Source organism: Mustela lutreola, chromosome 5, assembly GCF_030435805.1.
Source record: "Mustela lutreola isolate mMusLut2 chromosome 5, mMusLut2.pri, whole genome shotgun sequence".
In the NCBI taxonomy this organism is placed as follows: Eukaryota; Metazoa; Chordata; class Mammalia; order Carnivora; family Mustelidae; genus Mustela; species Mustela lutreola.
The window spans coordinates 85,969,290-85,988,211 of NC_081294.1; the positions used below are offsets into that span (position 1 = coordinate 85,969,290).

The 18,922-nt window shown below is 38.6% G+C and overlaps 1 protein-coding gene across 1 annotated transcript in view; it reads left to right on the top strand.

Annotated features, from left to right (window-relative positions):
* The window catches only part of IL31RA (interleukin 31 receptor A), a 54,313-nt gene that overhangs the window by 7,054 nt on the left and 28,337 nt on the right, over positions 1 to 18,922 (top strand). The window contains exons 3-6 of the mRNA XM_059173359.1: positions 5,711 to 5,828; positions 9,107 to 9,288; positions 11,616 to 11,767; positions 16,981 to 17,146. Coding sequence (XP_059029342.1) covers positions 5,711 to 5,828; positions 9,107 to 9,288; positions 11,616 to 11,767; positions 16,981 to 17,146 — 618 coding nt within the window. The remainder of the gene's footprint in view (positions 1 to 5,710; positions 5,829 to 9,106; positions 9,289 to 11,615; positions 11,768 to 16,980; positions 17,147 to 18,922) is intronic.

Genomic DNA, 18,922 nt, shown 5'->3' on the forward strand with positions numbered 1-18,922 from the left:
TTATTATTTCTTTCCTCCTGCTGGTTTGTGGTTTTGTTTGTTCTTTTCTAGCTCCTGGTATAAGGTTAGGTTGTTTATTTGAGTCTTTTTTTCCTTTTGCTTCTTGAAGTAAGCCTGTATTACTATAAACTTCCTCTTGAACCACTTTTGCCAAGTCTCAAAGATTTGAACCATTCTCTTTTCATTTTCATTTGTTTCTAGGGAATCTTTTTTTTTTTTTTAATTTTATTTATTTATTTGACAGACAGAGATCACAAGTAGGCAGAGAGGCAGAGAGAGAGAGAGGAGGAAGCAGGCTCCCTGCTGAGCAGAGAGCCCGATGCGGGACTCGATCCCGGGACCCCGAGATCATGACCTGAGCTGAAGGCAGCGGCTTAACCCACTGAGCCACCCAGGCGCCCCCCCCCTTTTTTTTTTTTAAGATTTCATTTATTTATTTGACAGAGAAATTACAAGTAGGCAGAGAGGTAAGCAGAGAGAGAGAGAGGGAAAGTAGTCTCCCTGCTGAGCAGAGAGCCCGATGCGGGACTTAATCCCAGGACCCTGAGATCATGACCCAAGTTGAAAGCAGTGGCTTAACCCACTGAGCCACCCAGGCGCCCCACCAGGGAATCTTTTATTTCTACTTTTGATTTCTTTTTTGATTCATTCATTGTTTAGTAGCATGTTGTTTAACCTCTGTGAATTTGTGGTCTTTCCAGATTTTTTCCTGTGGTTGACTTCTGGTTTCATAGTGTTGTGGTCAGAAAAAAATGAATGCTATCTATGATTTTAATCTTTTTGAATTTCTTGAGACTTGTCTTGTGGCCTAATATGTGAATGCTCCATGTAGGTCTCTGTGCCTCTTGGATCTGCAAAGGGCACTCTGTGTCTCTTGGAAGTTTTCAGCTCTTATTTCTTCAGATAAATGTTTTACCCCCTCTCTTTTCTTCCTCTGGACTTCCTATAATGTGAGTGTTTTCATACTTGATTGAGTCACTGAGTTCCCTCAGACTGTTCTCAATTTTCATATTTCCCCCCCTCATTTGCTCAGTTTGGTTACTATTACCCTGTCTTCTAGGTCATTATTTCTCTGTTTCATCTAGCCTGCTACTTATTCTGTCAAGTGTATTTTTAATTTTATCTGTTGTGGTCTTTATCTCTGATTCGTTTTTATCTCTTTGTTAAGTGTCTTACTTATGTCCTCTATCCTTTTCTCCAGTACAGTGAGTATCTTTATGATCATTCTTTAAGTTCTCTATCAGGCATATTACTTATGTCTGTTTTGCTTAGGTCTCTTGCTCTGGTTTGGTCCTATTCTTTCACTTGGATATATTTCTCTATTATCTCATTTTTTGGTAACTGTGTCTGTTTCATATGCAAGATAAGTCAGCTATGTCTCCTGCTGTTGAAGGTAATGACTTTAGGAAGACGAGATCCTGAAGTACCCTGCATTGCAATGTCCCCTGTTCCCCAGGACCTAGCCCTTCAGGGAGTTTTTCCTCTGGAGGTTGCATGTGTCTTATGTTCTTGTCTCTTTTTGCTTCAGTTCAGTTGTCTATAGTGACTCTCTTTGCCTGTTGTGTGTAGTAGTTGGTTCCCCGTAGTTGTGGCTTGTATTTAAACAAGGTACACTCTGGTCTGCTTGCTAATTGAGACCTGGAGCTGCTGTTGGTACTGGCCAGCCTTATTGGATCTGTAAAGGGCATGTAGGATGGTCTTGCCCTTTTAACAAAGCCTCAGGCTTTTGCAGAGCCTACCACCACCAAGACCTAGGCTTTGCAAAAGACACAGGTCAGGAGAGGCAATGCTGGTAAGGTTTGTATTGATCTTCTGTGGGAGGGCTCTGCATTGCTGGGGCTGAGGCAAGTGTGGCTGGACAAGGCAGATACATTGAAGCATGGGGTAGGGGCTCAGGGCAAGCAAGTTAAATAGGAAATGTGGGGAAAGTGCTGGTTCCCACAGATTGCTATGTGTTTATGCTGGGCGGCAGGGGTGGGAAATGGTGCATACCAACTCCTTTGATGCTGGAGGAGTCTTTCTGAGATCCCTAGCTCTCCAAGACACTCCCAGTAATAAGTAAATCACTCTCCCTCTCATTTGCCACCAGTGATTTTCTGTCTTTCTTTTTTTAATAAGATTTTATTTGTTTATTTATTGTTTGTTTTTTTATAGAGTATGCAAGTCAGGGGAGGGGCTGAGGAAAAGGAGAGAGGGAATCTGAAGCAGACTCTGTGCTGAGTGCAGAGCCAGACACAGGGCTTGATCCTACAACTCTGGGATCATGACCTAAGCTGATATTAAGAGGCAGATACCCAACCAAATGATCCACACAGGAGCCCCTGCCACCCAGTGGTTTTCAAACTGCTGGTTCTCCACTGTATCTGCTCAGGCTTCTTGTTATGCTGTCTCTTTAAGGGTGAGGACTCCACTTCCTAAGGCCCGCAGAGCTCTTCTAGAGCCAAACACCTTATTTTAAGAATTCCAGGCATCGAGTCCTACTGTTTGTAACTCACAACATCAGGCCCCTCTTGTTTTCTTTTTTTTTTTTTTTTTTTTTTTTTAAATTTTTTTTTTTTTTTTTACACGGCAGGGATGTCCATTATCACCACTGCTATTCAACATAGTACTAGAGGTCCTAGCCTCAGCAATCAGACAACAAAAGGAAATTAAAGGCATCCAAATCGGCAAAGAAGAAGTCAAATTATCACTCTTCGCAGATGATATGATACTATATGTGGAAAACCCAAAAGACTCCACTCCCAAACTGCTAGAACTTATACAGGAATTCAGTAAAGTGTCAGGATATAAAATCAATGCACAGAAATCAGTTGCATTTCTCTACACCAACAGCAAGACAGAAGAAAGGGAAATTAAGGAGTCAATCCCACTTACAATTGCACCCAAAACCATAAGATAACTAGGAATAAACCTAGCCAAAGAGGCAAAGAATCTAAACTCAGAAAACTATAAAGTACTCATGAAAGAAATTGAGGAAGACACAAAGAAATGGAAAAATGTTCCATGCTCCTGGATTGGAAGAATAAATATTGTGAAAATGTCTATGCTACCTAAAGCAATCTACACATTTAATGCAATTCCTATCAAAGTACCATCCATCTTTTTCAAAGAAATGGAACAAATAATTCTAAAATTTATATGGAACCAGAAAAGACCTCGAATAGCCAAAGGGATATTGAAAAAGAAAGCCAACGTTGGTGGCATCACAATTCCGGACTTCAAGCTCTATTACAAAGCTGTCATCATCAAGACAGCATGGTACTGGCACAAAAACAGACACATAGATCAATGGAACAGAATAGAGAGCCCAGAAATAGACCCTCAACTCTATGGTCAACTAATCTTCGACAAAGCAGGAAAGAATGTCCAATGGAAAAAAGACAGCCTTTTCAATAAATGGTGCTGGGAAAATTGGACAGCCACATGCAGAAAAATGAAATTGGACCATTTCCTTACACCACACACAAAAATAGACTCAAAATGGATGAAGGACCTCAATGTACGAAAGGAATCCATCAAAATCCTTGAGGAGAACACGGGCAGCAACCTCTTCGACCTCTGCCGCAGCAACATCTTCCTAGGAACAACGCAAAAGGCAAGGGAAGCAAGGGAAAAAATGAACTACTGGGATTTCATCAAGATCAAAAGCTTTTGCACAGCAAAGGAAACAGTTAACAAAATCAAAAGACAACTGACAGAATGGGAGAAGATATTTGCAAACGACATATCAGATAAAGGACTAGTGTCCAGAATCTATAAAGAACTTAGCAAACTCAACACCCAAAGAACAAATAATCCAATCAAGAAATGGGCAGAAGACATGAACAGACATTTCTGCAAAGAAGACATCCAGATGGCCAACAGACACATGAAAAAGTGCTCCATATCACTTGGCATCAGGGAAATACAAATCAAAACCACAATGAGATATCACCTCACACCAGTCAGAATGGCTAAAATCAACAAGTCAGGAAATGACAGATGCTGGCGAGGATGCGGAGAAAGGGGAACCCTCCTACACTGTTGGTGGGAATGCAAGCTGGTGCAGCCACTCTGGAAAACAGCATGGAGGTTCCTCAAAATGTTGAAAATAGAACTGCCCTATGACCCAGCAATTGCACTATTGGGTATTTACCCTAAAGATACAAATGTAGTGATCCAAAGGGACACATGCACCCGAATGTTTATAGCAGCAATGTCCACAATAGCCAAACTATGGAAAGAACCTAGATGTCCATCAACAGATGAATGGATCAAGAAGATGTGGTATATATACACAATGGAATACTATGCAGCCATCAAAAGAAATGAAATCTTGCCATTTGCAACAACATGGATGGAACTAGAGCGTATCATGCTTAGCGAAATAAGTCAAGCAGAGAAAGACAACTATCATATGATCTCCCTGATATGAGGAAGTGGTGATGCAACATGGAGGCTTAAGTGGGTAGAAGAATAAATGAAACAAGATGGGATTGGGAGGGAGACAAACCATAAGTGACTCTTAATCTCACAAAACAAACTGAGGGTTGCCGGGGGGAGGGGGTTGGGGAGAAGGGGGTGGGATTATGGACATTGGGGAGGGTATGTGATTTGGTGAGTGCTGTGAAGTGTGTAAACCTGGTGATTCACAGACCTGGGGATAAAAATATATGTATATAAAAAATATATGTTTATAAAAAATAAAAAATTAAAAAAAAAAAAAAAAGATTTTATTTATTTATTTGACAGAGAGAAATCACAAGTAGATGGAGAGGCAGGCAGAGAGAGAGAGAGGGAAGCAGGCTCCCTGCTGAGCAAAGAGCCCGATGCGGGACTCGATCCCAGGACCCTGAGATCATGACCTGAGTCGAAGGCAGCGGCTTAACCCACTGAGCCACCCAGGCGCCCCCCTCTTGTTTTCAAAGTCAAATGTTATGGGGGTTTGTTTTCCCCATTTTGAGTGCCCAGTGTGATTGTCTGTTTCTTGCCTTCACTATACTCTCAGCTCCCTCCTGTTTGTGGATGGCCATGATCCCCTTAGGTCTCAAATCACATCTCTGCCTTTTCTCTACCTTTGTTTGCGGGGTTTGTTCTTTTAGTCTTCGGTTCTTTTTCTGGAATATTCAAACTGATATGAATGTTACCTAGTAGTATCTGTGGAACGAGGTGAGGTTAGGGTCTTCCTACTCTGCCATCTTCCCGGCAGCACAAGATAGAAAATCTGACTGCACTGATGACTAATGGGTGCTTCAAGGATGGGGGCAGCTGTAGGGGCACCTGGGTGGCTCAGTCAGTTAAGCATCTGCTCATAAGGTTGAAGTGTGGCATAGTTGAACATTTTGTGTTTTTCTCTTTTCCACATACCATCCACTGCCCAGTTACCCAGACTGGTTCCATCATTTGATGCTTTACTTAGTATTTTACTAACACTTTATATTTGCCTGGCATTTTAAAGATTTTTGCTTCTCAAATGTCGCTTTTGATTAAGAATGTAAAAAGTGTTTTTTTAAAGGTAGAAATGTAGTTCTTCAAGGGGAATAATTGAAGAAAGGGAGTTAGATTCTTTCCTTGGCCATGAATGGGAGAATCTATTGTATGTATCAACTAACCAAAAAAGACCAGCTTTTGACCTGCCTATTTTCATGAAATGATTGTGTTGGGTGTGTGTGTGTGTGTGTACTTATATATTTATGTATGTATGTATGTATTTGTTTGTTTGTTTATCTAGTTCTGCCTGCTAAGCCTGAAAACATTTCGTGTGTCTTTTACTATGAGGAAAATTTTACTTGCACCTGGAGTCCAGAGAAAGAAGTCAGTTATACATGGTACAAAGTAAAGAGAACTTAGTAAGTATGGGAGCTTGTGTGCTATCAGTGGGAGTAAGGGAAGGAGGTAGAGGCTCCTGGGTCACTCGTGATTTGAGTCACTTATGAAATGAAAGGTTTTCTTCATTACAGCTTCTGGTTGACCCCTATTTGTGTCCAGTGTCTAGGATGACATCTTGGCTGCTATAGTCATGTGACAGTATGGTCACAGTATGGCGGTGGGAGGGGGAAGATGTAGCTTCATGATTACCTCCTCTGAGAGGCACTGACTTGGCTGAGAGTAGTCACCAGTTATAAGCACAGTGAAAAAAATCTATTTACTGTATTCAGCTATATTTGTCCTCTTTCCAGAATGTGCCATAAAACTGTTCATTCTTCATGAACTCAGTTATAGTAAGTGGGGTTATAAACCCATAACTGGGAGACACATTTCTCTCAGTCTGCCACTAATTTGTTGTGTGACCCCTGTCAAACAATACTACACCAGGACAGTGATTCCCAAAATTTTCACTATCTCAAGCATCCCTTTTTATTCTAACCCTATTAGAATAAAAATTTGAAAAATTTTATTATAATCTTAGCCAAAAGCTAGATGTTTTAGTGACTATGGGCAGGGAATTTTTTGAAATTTTGAACATAGCTCATGAAACACTTTATTTTCTTCATGTTCCCTAAGAATAAGGAAACCCATGTTAGGAAATATTGAAAGATGATCTTTAAACTTTTTCCATTTCAGAAAGAGAGCCTGTAATTCCAACTTTTTGTTTTGTTTTTAAATAAAAGATCTCATATATGTTCTTTTTTCCCCCACTCCTTGAAAATTGGTAACTAGTGTTATCAGGGAAGTCTACTTCATGCTTTACAGTAGAAGAAAAGGAAAAAAGCAAACACTATTCTTTGCGGTACTCATGTATCTGTGTTCTATCTTGGAGATGATTTAAAATAGAGAGCAGGAAACTTTTCCTATGAAGGGACAGACAAGTAAATATTTTAGGCCTAGAGGAGACTGGATTTCTTTGAAACTACTGAAAACTACTATTGTTGCAGGAAAGCTGCCACAGACACAGTATGTAAACCAAGGGACCAGACTGTTCAATAAAACTTTATCTGTGAACACTGAAATTTGAATTTCATATAATTTTCACGCACTACAAAGTATTTTCCCCAACCATTTAAAAATGTAAAACGTGTTCTTAGAAAAGATGGGCTGTATTTGGTCAGCAGGCCTAGTTTGCTAAGCCCTGGTTCTGAAGATCAGAGTGATAAAGGCCGACTAATCCATGGTCCAAGTGTCTTACCTTCTCTCAGACTTACTTGTTCGAGGCCCAGTGTTGAATAGAAAGTACCAGTAGAATGTAAATCTGAAAACCTCAATAAGTGTACTCCTATTTTTCTCTTAAGGAGTCATCCCCCCTCCTTCCATCACTCCCTATGGATTATCATTATTCTCACCCATTGGTCCTGTAGAAGTGGAAAATACCTGAGTGTACTTTTTTTTTCTTTCTTCTTCAGATTTTATTTATTCATTTAAGAAAGAGACAGGGAGAACATGGGCAGGGGAAGGGCAAGGTAGAGGCAGGGGTGGGAAGGAAAGGGGCAAGCACACTCCCTGTTGAGCGGGGAGTTCAACATGGGGCTCTGTCCCAGGAGCCTGAGATCTTGACCTGAGCTGAAGTCAGATGGTGCCTCACACCAGGGTGTTCTCAGGTCTGTATACACCCCGTAGTTGGCCCCAGGCCTGCTGGGCTCTCCAGGACTCCCAGACTGGTTTGTAGTTTTGTAATTTTATCACTAAGAATATCTCTTCCAGGTAGAAAGGGAGCATTTCTTGTGGATGGTCAACCCTGAGAATAGATGGTGGTGGGTCTTTGGTATGAACAAAATGTACTGATGCTCAGAAATGATAGGAATGGATTTTTCCTTGAGAAAGAATAAGGAGACTTGGGATGCCTTCAGGGAGGGAGTGACTTTTGAACTGAGGTATGAAAGAGCCCTTGAGATGCAAAAAGGGAAGAAAGGTTATTTCTTAGAGGTTACAGCATTAATAAAGGCAAATATATTCAGCTACAGTGATAGTACTCATAACAATGATAGTAACATTTCATTGTTAGACCCAGTGGCTGATATTTTAAAAGAACTTTATGCATATGAGCCCATTTCATCCTCATAACAGTGCTATGTCATAGGTACAATACTACTTTCATTTTAGAGATGAGAAAACTCAGGCACAGAGAGGTTAGGAAACTTACCCAAGGCACAGAATTAAAACCTGGTTGGCTTCCAGAGCTTGTGCTTGGAACCATGACCCAACAGTACTCTGGAGGCTGTTTTTGCACTGCTCAACAATAGCAGAAAGCCTTTAAAGTCTTTTCTACTTTCAAGATTCCATGCTTCTGTACATTTAAGCTTTGCTCCATTGCGCCCAGCCCCATCGAACATTGGCATCTTGCAAAGTAGGATGTTCCCTGCCTATTTCATCTCTTATATCATCATCCCCCAGCCATGGGGACTAGGGCTGTACCCACCCATTGGATTCCTACCAATCTTTGTACTTATCTTCATTAAGTTATAGCTTGGTAGGATTTAAGTTATCTTTATGCCCAGGGAAAAAAAATTTAATGAGTTTTCTGAAAATAATGTATGGCGGTGATAAAAATTCTATCTGAAAAATATAGAGTGTAAAAAAAATCACTTGAATTCCACCACCAGAGGTAAAATTTTAACATTTTGATGAATACTTTTCAGACACCTCTGAGAATGGTTATATAAATATATAAGTTTATATAAATGTGATTATTATGTACATAATACACATCCTTTTTTTTTTTTCCTTTCACCACCAATAGGAGTATGGGCATCTTTCCATATCAGTAACTTGATTTATTAAAAACTATTTTAATTCTATTTATGTATCTATCATAGTTTATTTAACAAATCCTCTTTGATTTTATTTTTCTTTTAAGGATAATTTCTCAAGGCTAGAATCGGGTGTTTTCAGGATCCTAGTCAGTAATCCTTACCAATAGGAAATGTATTACAAGCATAGATTTTGCTGGACTTACAGAGTTCCAAGGAAGTCTCTATGGCTCATAACATCTCAGGCAAGAAACGGGTAACTTTGATCTCTCCTTGGAAGAGATGAGGAAGGAATTTGGAGAAAGGAGCATCATATTTGAGATGATATAGTCCTCAAGAGAAACCCAGAGTGAAACTAATAAACACATGCTTAATATATTAAGTATGGCTTTGTTTCCAAACTACTGTACTAAACTCATGTTGAATTGGTTTTTCCTTCAAAGCTCTTATGGATACAAAAGTGATATTTGCCCAACTGATAATTCTACAAGGGGAAATCATGCTTCTTGCTCCTTTTTTCCTCCAACAATAACAAACCCAGATAATTACACCATTCAAGTGGAAGCTCAAAATGCAGATGGTATAATTAATTCTGATATAACACATTGGAACTTAGATACCATAAGTAAGTATCATTTTTTATTCCTATATGCTCTATTATTAAAAGATAACCCCTCCCCTCTTTTTCTCAGAAAAGATGTAAACATAAAAGTAAACTCAAAGCTCGAGATAGTAGGTATACCAAGGGTTATGGATATGTATGAGGGTTCCTTTCTCTCCACGTCCTCACTAAGGCTTGATATTTCCTGTCTTTTTGATACTAGTCATTCTCACTGGTATGAGGTGATATCTCTTTGTGGTTTTGATTTGCATTTCTCCAATTATGAGTGATGTTGTGCATGTTTGCATGTATCTTTTGGTCTTCTTTTTATCTTTGGAAAATGTCTATTCAGGTCTTCTGCCCATTTAAAAATTCAAATTGTGTGTGTTTTTTTGGTTTTGAGTTGTATGAGTTCTTTATATGTTTTGCATATTAGTCCGTAATTGGATATATCATTTGCAAATAAATGTATTTACCCATTCAGTAAATTGCCTTTTCATTTTGTTGATGATTTTCTTCACTGTGCAAAAGCTTTTTATTTTGATGAAGTCCAATAGTTTGTTTGTTTTTGCTTTTATTTCCCTTGCCTGAAGAGACGTATCTAGAAAAATGTTGCTAAGGCCAATGTCCAAGAGATTGCTTTGTTTTCTTTAGGAGTTTTATGGTTTCAGGTCTCACATTTAAGTCTTTAACCCATGTTGATTTTATTTTTATACACGGTGTGAGAAAATGGTCCAGTTTCATTCTTTTGCATGTAGCTATCTAGTTTTCCCAGCCATTTATTGAAGAGACTGTCTTTTCCCCATTGTATATTCTTGCCTTTTTTGTTATATATTAATCGATGATATAAGTTTGTGTTTCTTTCTGGATTCTCTATTCTGTTCCACTGATCTATGTATCTGTTTTTATGCCTGTGCTATATTGTTTTGATTACTATAGTGTGAAGTCTTGGATTATGATACCTTTAGCTTTATTCTTGTTTTTTCAAGATTGATTTGGTTATTTGGGGTCTTTTGTGGTTCCATACATATTTTAGTATTTTTTTCTAGTTCTGTGAAAAGTGTTGTTGTTATTTTGATAAGGATTGCATTGGATCTGTATTTTGTTTTGGGTAGTATGGGCATTTAGAATATTATAATTCGTCCAATCCATGAGCATGATATATCTTTTCAGTTGTTAGTCTTGTCTTCAATTTCTTTTATCAGTGTCTTATAGTTTTCAGAATACAGGTCTTTCATTTCGTTGTTTATATGTATTCCTAGGCATTTTATTCTTTTTGATGCAATTGCAAGGGGGATTGTTTTCTTAATTTGTCTTTCTCCTACTTCATTACTAATGTATAGAAGTGCAACAGATTTCCGTATATTAATTTTATATCCTCCAATCTTGTTAAAATCATTGTTTTTAGAATTTCTAATGCAAGAGGATATATGCTGATTGAATAGTCTTATTTAAGAAGACAACGGTTTTATTTAACATAATATTAATTTTGGTTAAAAAATACACAAATACTTATATAGAAAAAAGCCTGGAAATACACCAGAACGTTACAGTGGCTCTGGTTTATGGCATTATGGAGGATTTAAATTTTTCTTTTTTTTTTTTAAGGGTTTGTTTATTTATTTGATAGAAAGAAACACAGCAATAGAGGGAACACAAGCAGAGGGTATGGGAGAGGGAGAAGCAGGCTTCCTGTTAAGCAGGGAGTCCAATGCAGGGCTTGTTCACAGGAACCTGGGATCATGACCTGAGCTGAAGGCAGATGTTTAACGACTAAGCCACCCAGGCACCCCTAATTTAAACTTTTTCTTTTATTTTTCCATATTAAAAAAAAAATTTGGCAATTTTTTGCCATGCTACTTTTAAAACCAGAAAAATATTATGTATTTTGAAAGAGAAAGATTTTGAGTGATAATGTTTGTAACATTCAAGGGAAGTGAGAGATGCTTTCTACTGGACACTTTTGGGGGTTGAGCAAAGAGAGGTTGAAGGAAGTGGAGATAAGGGAAACAGCCCATTTTCTAGTTGTGTGATCTCTTCTTTTGACCTCCTTTCTTCTTGGCATAAGATCTGAACGAATCAGTAAAAGGTGCATTTGCAGAAAAGTCACAGAAATGTATCTTCTCCTCACTGGCCATTCTTTTTTTGGTGGTGGGGCAGGGGTGGGATAAACAGGCGTGGCACCATTCCTTTTGCCCTGCCTTCCCAACGCCATCTGCATATAGCCAGTTACGAAATATGCATTATCATTTCCTTTCTAGTTTTCTTTTTTTCAGTTTTAGATGGATGTTACTAGCATTTTCTGATCTTCTTGCATATATGAGAAAATTTATGATGATTTTTATTTTCAGTGAAAATTGAACCACCTGAGATTTTCAGTGTGCAATCAGTTTTGGGCATCAAACGAATGCTTCAAATAAAATGGATAAGGCCTGTGTTGGCTCCTCTTTCATCTACTTTAAAATATACTCTTCGATTCAGAACAGTAAATAGTGCCCGCTGGGTAAGTTATGCCATTATGATGTTTCTATTAGAGGGCCCAGAGAAGAACATTATTGATAGCCTTTTTTTTGACCTGGAATCATTTCTCCCCCCATTTTCTACCTTAAAAATGGAAGACAGACAGTGGATACTTTTCATCCCAGTTTCCCTTTTCAGCCTTTTAGAATGTATAAATGTTTCACTGTAGGCATCTTGCATTCTGAGCACACTTTAATAAGCATCACTTATTAAAAAGTTAGAAATTTACTTTTGCATTCTGCTCTGATTTATGTCTAGATGTGTTGGTGGCCAGAGATTCTATAGCTTGGCCATTTCCTGTTTTATTTTTTCAAACTTTTATAAAATTGTGATATATGACATATTTAGAAAAGTGAACAAAACCTAAATATTACATTTAATAAATTATTATTAAGTAAGCCCTTATGTTAAAAACCAGTGAGGTCCCAAAAAGCATGCCAAGGTCCCCGGCCGTCCTTTCTTGAAGATAATTGCCATATGTCCCTAGAGCTTTTATTTTGATTTTTCATGGTAAATACTTCTTCACTTTTTCTTATGAATTGGCCATTTAAACCTGCATCCCCAAACAACATAGTTTGAGACATTACATAATGGGAATCCATATATTTTGTGTTTTGTAAATATTTGGCTTCTTTCAATATTGTACTTTTAAGATTCATCCATGTTATATAATCCTGGAGTTTATATATTTTCATTGTTGTGTAGTACTCCATTATATAAACACAGAAGAATCATGGCTTTAATTTGCATTTACCTGACTTTTAATGAGCTCATTTACCTTCTCAGGTGTTTATTGGCTATTTGGAGTCCTTCTTTGTGAAATGTTGATTTAAGTTTTTGCACATTTTTTTTCTTCTAGTGGGTGGTCTGAGTTTTAAATTGACTTGTAGGAGTTTCTTATATTTTTTTTTCTTTTTTAAAAAATTTTTTATTTTATAAACATATATTTTTATCCCCCAGGGTACAGGTCTGTGAATTGCCAGGTTTACACACTTCACAGCACTCACCGTAGCACATACCCTTCCCAATGTCCATAACCCCACCCCCCTTCTCCCAACTCCCCCTCCCCCCAGCAACCCTCAGTTTGTTTTGTGAGATTAAGAGTCACTTACAGTTTGTCTCCCTCCCAATCTTCTTATATATTTTATTTATGGGTTTTTTGTTTGTTATGTGTGTTGCAAACACTTCTGACTAATGGTTTGCCTTTTAACTCTTCTAATGGTTATTTTGAAGCAGAACTTCTTAATTTTAATATTATCAAATTTTCTCAATCTTTTCTTTTATCCATAAAGTCTTATATCTTAAATCGTTTCTAACCTCAAAGTTTAAAGGGTATTCCCATATCTCCATCAATGAAACCTGAAATTATATCAAGTTTGTTTTTGTAACCACTAAATATTATTGACTCTTAATTATCTCCTAGCCAGTTAAATCAGTTTAATCTTCACGACTTTCCCCCCCCACACACAAGATTTTCTAGGAAAACACATGTCTACTATCTTATAACTTGTTTATTAAGGTAAGTGTAGGTGTTTTATTTATTCTTGTTGTATTTCTTCATGTTGGTTATACCCATCATTTCAGCCAATTTAGAGTCTTTATTCTATCACCCAAAACATACATTTAACTTTTTACTTTCTAACTTTGTAATATCTTTGGCTTGGATCACTCTTATTTCTATATCTTTATCTGATAGTTAAGAAAAACAGATCTGTCAATCTGTGACTATGTCAGAGCCCTGTGGCAAAACATAGGACTACTATGTTTTGCCACAGGGATAGAGACTACTCAGAGATAGCAACCGCTTTTTCTTTGAGTGTGGCCATTTATCCAGGTTTCTGTGAATATACTTAATTACCACCATAATCATTCAGCCCATCTTTTTCCAACTTGTCCATGACACTATTGCTTGATTCTCCTTTGCTGGAATTCAAAGATACTTTATCTATTGCATTGTCTTTTAACCTAGAACCCTTTCAGAAAAGAAAGTTGGTTAAGTTTCACTTGTCTTGTATTTAACACAAGAGAAACAATGATGTCCACTCCTTTTCTCAGCATCCTTTCTATGCCAGCTCTGGAATCATTCTACTAGTACTTGACTACATGTAACATAAGACTTATTAATTTGTAGTTTTGGGAAACATAGAAGGGAACTCTAGACAAGGCAATTCCTGGCAGAGCATAAACTCATCTTCCTTACATTACCATAAACTCATCTTCCTTACATTACATGTTATAGTCTAAGTAAACATGAGGACTTGCTAGGGTGGTGTGCCCTTGAGTTTATTCTCTTTGTCTGAGCCCAGAGTCCTATGGCTGCTGAGATAGGATTCAACAGGAAAAATAAACCAAGATCTCTGTTCCTCTAGAAAATTACTGAGCCATGGACAACAACACTAAGTGAGATCAGCAGGTGTAAACTACCGGAGCATACAGCATCCTCTAGGACCCTTCTTTGGCAAACCCACCCACATCTGCACTCTTCTTTGCTTTATCCCTTCCAGTTCCTGAGATGAGAGGTCCTCTCTCCTGCTCTTGTGAAGGAAATGAGAGGGAAAGTGGAATGTGTATTTAGTATCTTTCTCCTTTCAGTTTTCAGACAAAATCAGTTCTAAATGCAATTACACCAACCCAACTTTTCCATGGAAAAAGGTCCAAATGTTTAACCCCCCAAGACCTGCTGCTTATCAATTCCTCCAACCTCATCATTATCCTGTCCTTGATTCTCTAGTAGTTCTCAATTGCTAGCTTCCCTTATGTCATGTTGTTTCACTATTCTGTCTCATTTTTGCACCTCTCACTCTTTCCCAAACTTTGCTGAATCTGTTCATGCTTCATAACTCAGTTCTGACGGATTTCCTCCTGAGAACCTGAGCTAGGTGCTCCTCCTCTGTCACTGCACTTAACCCTCAGCACAGTCATTTAAAGTTATCTCTCTGTGCATTAGACTGTGAAAAAAAAAACCCCATATGGCCATATAGCAAGACTTACATTTGTATGATGCTATATGGGTTGCAAAGCACTTTCTTATACTCCAGACTATTTAATACTTACATTTATCTTGTCGATGAGGCATCACTATTTTTCCTTTTACAGATTAGGAAATTGTGATGTAGAGAGCTTAAATCACCTGTCCAAGACTACAAGTTTTGTAGGTTGCAAACCCGAGCCCAGGTTATCTGACCCTAGGTTGTCACTCATTTGACCATATTTTAGCAACCTCCAGACCATCTTCCTGTTGCCTGTTCTAAGGAGCTTCTGCCCGTATAAGTCCCAGCCATTTAAGCACTCTGCCAAAGATCTCAAGACTGTTTTGAGAGTTTGATTTAGGCTTAGGCTTTGTACCAACACTTTTGACTCATCTTTTAAAACATAAACACTTTAGGCAAGCTAGGATTTGGCACAAAGTACAGATTGTTAGAAACAAACCTGATGAAGTTAATTAGTGTTTTATTAGGAGCCCATTGTCTGTGTTGAGCTGGGAAAGTTTTAGTTAAGCCCATATAAGGAGGATCAGTTTGTTCTGGACCCTGTAAGGACCAAATGCACTTGTCCAGACAAAAAAGCCAAACTAAAAAAAGCCTTCCAGGCAGGCACACTGAAAGACTGAGAAGAATTTCTCTCTTTCTTTCTTTCTCTCTCTCTTTCTTTTTTTTTTTTTTTTTTTTTTTTTTTTTTTTTTTTTTGCTTTAGCAGTAGGGCTGAAAAGAACATTCTTACATAGTTACATTAGACAGAGCTTTCTGAGAGTGAATGCGAAGACCCCCAACACACAAGCCAAGCATGTGCTTAAGGAGGCTAGTAAAGCAGGAAGAAAACTTCAAAAGATCGTTTTAAAAGAATATTATTATTTAAAAGAGCATAAAAGGAAAACAGAACTTTATTAGACTTCCTTGTACTTACTTTGTAGATGAGTATGGTTTTCATTTTGATTCATGTATGGAAGTCACCATGTGGTTGCCTTTCTCCCAAAGATCTTAATCTGGTTTCTCCTGGGCCCTATAACTAGGCTTAAGCTGCAGAGGCTACTCTCCTGGAGAGGATGGGTTGTCCCAGTGACCCTGTTCTGCCATTGCAACATTTCCAGGGGTGACTGGAGGAGGGAGCTCACGGAACTTTGGATTCAGCATGAAATGATCCTCACCTTTGGCTCCTACATCCTTTTCCCAGCACCATCTTACTAGGCTGGGAGCTTACAAGTGTCCATTTGCAGCTGGGATGCTCAGCTTTTTGCCACATATACACTTTGTCATTTTGCCCAGTGTCCTTTAGGCCTAACACCTATCATTCTATACTTATTTCACAGCTGTTATATACATATTAATTAATTAATTCATTCATTCATTAATTCAATATGAGTTAATATAATCCAACAGCTGAAAGTTCTTATTGCAGCAACAGTGATCATGCTCAAAAACAAGTCTCTGAATTTTTAGTTTCCCTTGGAAAATTGGATTCAGAAGGGACTTTAGAGACTATATACAGCAATGTGTTCATTTTACTAGTGAAGATACTGAGGTCTAGAAAGGAGAAGTGATTTATTTACCTCTCTCTCCATACCACAAAAGAATGTCAAAATGAATGCATGCATCCAGGCTGCTGAGATCCTTGGCAGCCCTGCTGGTCACCCAAAGACCAACAATTTGCTGTGGAAAATTTAGGTAAAGGGAAAGGGTCTAGGAGGGATGAAATCTGTGTTCTGATCCCAGTTCTGCTCATAACAAACCCTGAGGTAATCCATGGTCACTTAACTTTTGAGGCCTTATCCATGACCTGAGTTTGAACATGATGCCACTAAGGAAGGTCTCTGTTGCCTACTGTTATGTAAGGCCTTATATCTAGGTGTTGGAGTCATCTTCTGTTTTGAAACTGAGACTGGGTTGCCTGGGTCCTAGGACTCCACCTTGTATTTTCCAGAACAACAAGACTACTCATTCACGTCCAGTCCAAGGGCAGGGATCTCTGCCTTCCAAGCACAGAGAGAGGAAATGGGGAGGGTGGTGGTTCATGGGGTGACTCACATCTGCTCAGGCACAAATGATTCCCAGGCATGCGTGGAAGTTTATTTATGAAAATTATATTTTTTAAAACTCGAGGTACAGTGCTTCTAGTTCTGAAATGATTGGGGAATGGAGAAGAAAAATGGAAAGATAAAAGAGGTCTCCCATCTAGCTCAGGGTTATCTCTGTCTTTTAGATGGAAGTCAACTTCACCAAAGAAGATATCGATAGAGATGAGACCTACAACCTCACAGGGCTGCAGGCTTTTACGGAGTATGTTGTAGCTCTGCGATGTGCCCCAGCGGAGTCCATGTTCTGGAGTGCTTGGAGCCAAGAGAAAGTGGGAACAACTGAGGAAGAAGGCAAGCTGGTCCCTTGCAATTTCTTTTCTGCCTGGTCTGGTTTCGGGTGACCTGGGCCTAGCCTTATTGGGTTTCATCAAACTCTGTACTTGGGAATCATGGACTCTGGCAGTCTGTACATTCCCTCTTCACAGGGCACTCACTGTGCCCAGTTGAGCCCACACGGTAAGTCAGCCTTCCTCAGATGGCCTTAGTTAGCATCTTTTTGCCCCAAAGGCAAAAGAGCACATCTTTAATACTCTTAGAAACTTCTTATACTATATGTGAAGTGCTATAATATTATTTAAAGATATCTTATGATAAATTAAAGCTATATATTGTAAACCTTGGAGCTACCACTTAAAGATAAATAAAGGTATAATTAATGAGGAAAAAAAAGTTAGGTTCTTAATGACAGTGAGGGAAAGATAAAGGAACCATACAACGAGTGAATGCTTGCTGTGAGTGAGGTTTGGTGTTCAGACTAATACTTTAACTCTGTGGGGTTGGCTAAAATCCCAGCTTGGCTATGGAGTGCTTTGGGCTAGATACCTATCTCTAAGCCTTACGTTTCTCATTATTTACTCCCCCTTTCCACAATAGAATACAATTTATAAAACTAAGTTAAATGTAGTACCTACTTTTTAGTGTTATTTAAAAAATTCAATGACATAATGTATTTAGCTTACAATAAACATTCAATAAATGCCAGGCTTCCTATTATTTTTTTGGCTTTCTATTATTTTTATTCAACCTTTTAGGAGCCCTATAAATGATGTGGAATCACCACACTTGGTGGTGAAGGAGCTGAGTTTCAGAAGTATTAGCCAATTGCTCAGGTCACTCCGCATGGGTTACTGTTCTTTGTAAATCAAGTCTTGCCCAGCACCTCCCCCTCAGCAGTAATAAATGTTTGATGAATGTATCAGTTTCCCACAGCCACTGTAACAAATTATCACAAATTTAATGACTGAAAACAACACAATTTTTTGGGGGGGGGAGATTTTATTTATTTATTTGACAGAGAAAGATCACAAGTAGGCAGAGCGGCAGGCAGAGAGAGAGGGGGAAGCAGGCTCCCCGCTGAGCAGACAGCCGGATGTGGGGCTTGATCCCAGGACCCTGAGATCATGACCTGAGCCGAAGGCAGAGGCTTTAACCCACTGAGCCACCCAGGCGCCCCAACAACACAATTTTTTTCTCTTACAGTTCTGGAATTCAGAAGTCCAAAACAGTTTCACTGGACTAAAGTCAAAGTGTTGGCAGGGTTGTTACCTTATAGAGACTCTGAGGGTAGAATATGTTTTTTTTACTGTTTCTAGCTTCTAGTGGTTGCCTGTGTTCCTTGGGGTTTGGCCTCTTCCCCCATCTACTAAACATATCACTCTTATCTCTGTGTCCATCATCATGTCACTTTTTTCTCCTCTTCTGTGTCAAATCTCTTTGCTTCACTCTTATAAAGACCTTTGTGAAAACATTTAGGGCCCACCCGGATAATCCAGGATAATCTCCAGTTTATGATCCTAACTTAATCACATCTGCAAAGTCCCTTTGGCCATACAAGGTAACATTACCAATGGCAGGGATTAGGATTTAGATCTTTGGGATACATTTTTCGGCCTAACACGATGAATGAATGAATGAGTAGTTGAACACTTGGTATGTCCACACATCTTTTGTAATAGAAGAAATGTAAAATGTTCATCCTTCTAGCCTTCTGAAGCTTTACTCTCCCTGAATTTCCCCCAACTACACACCTGGCCATAATTTCAGTCATATTCTCTTAAATCTTATTCT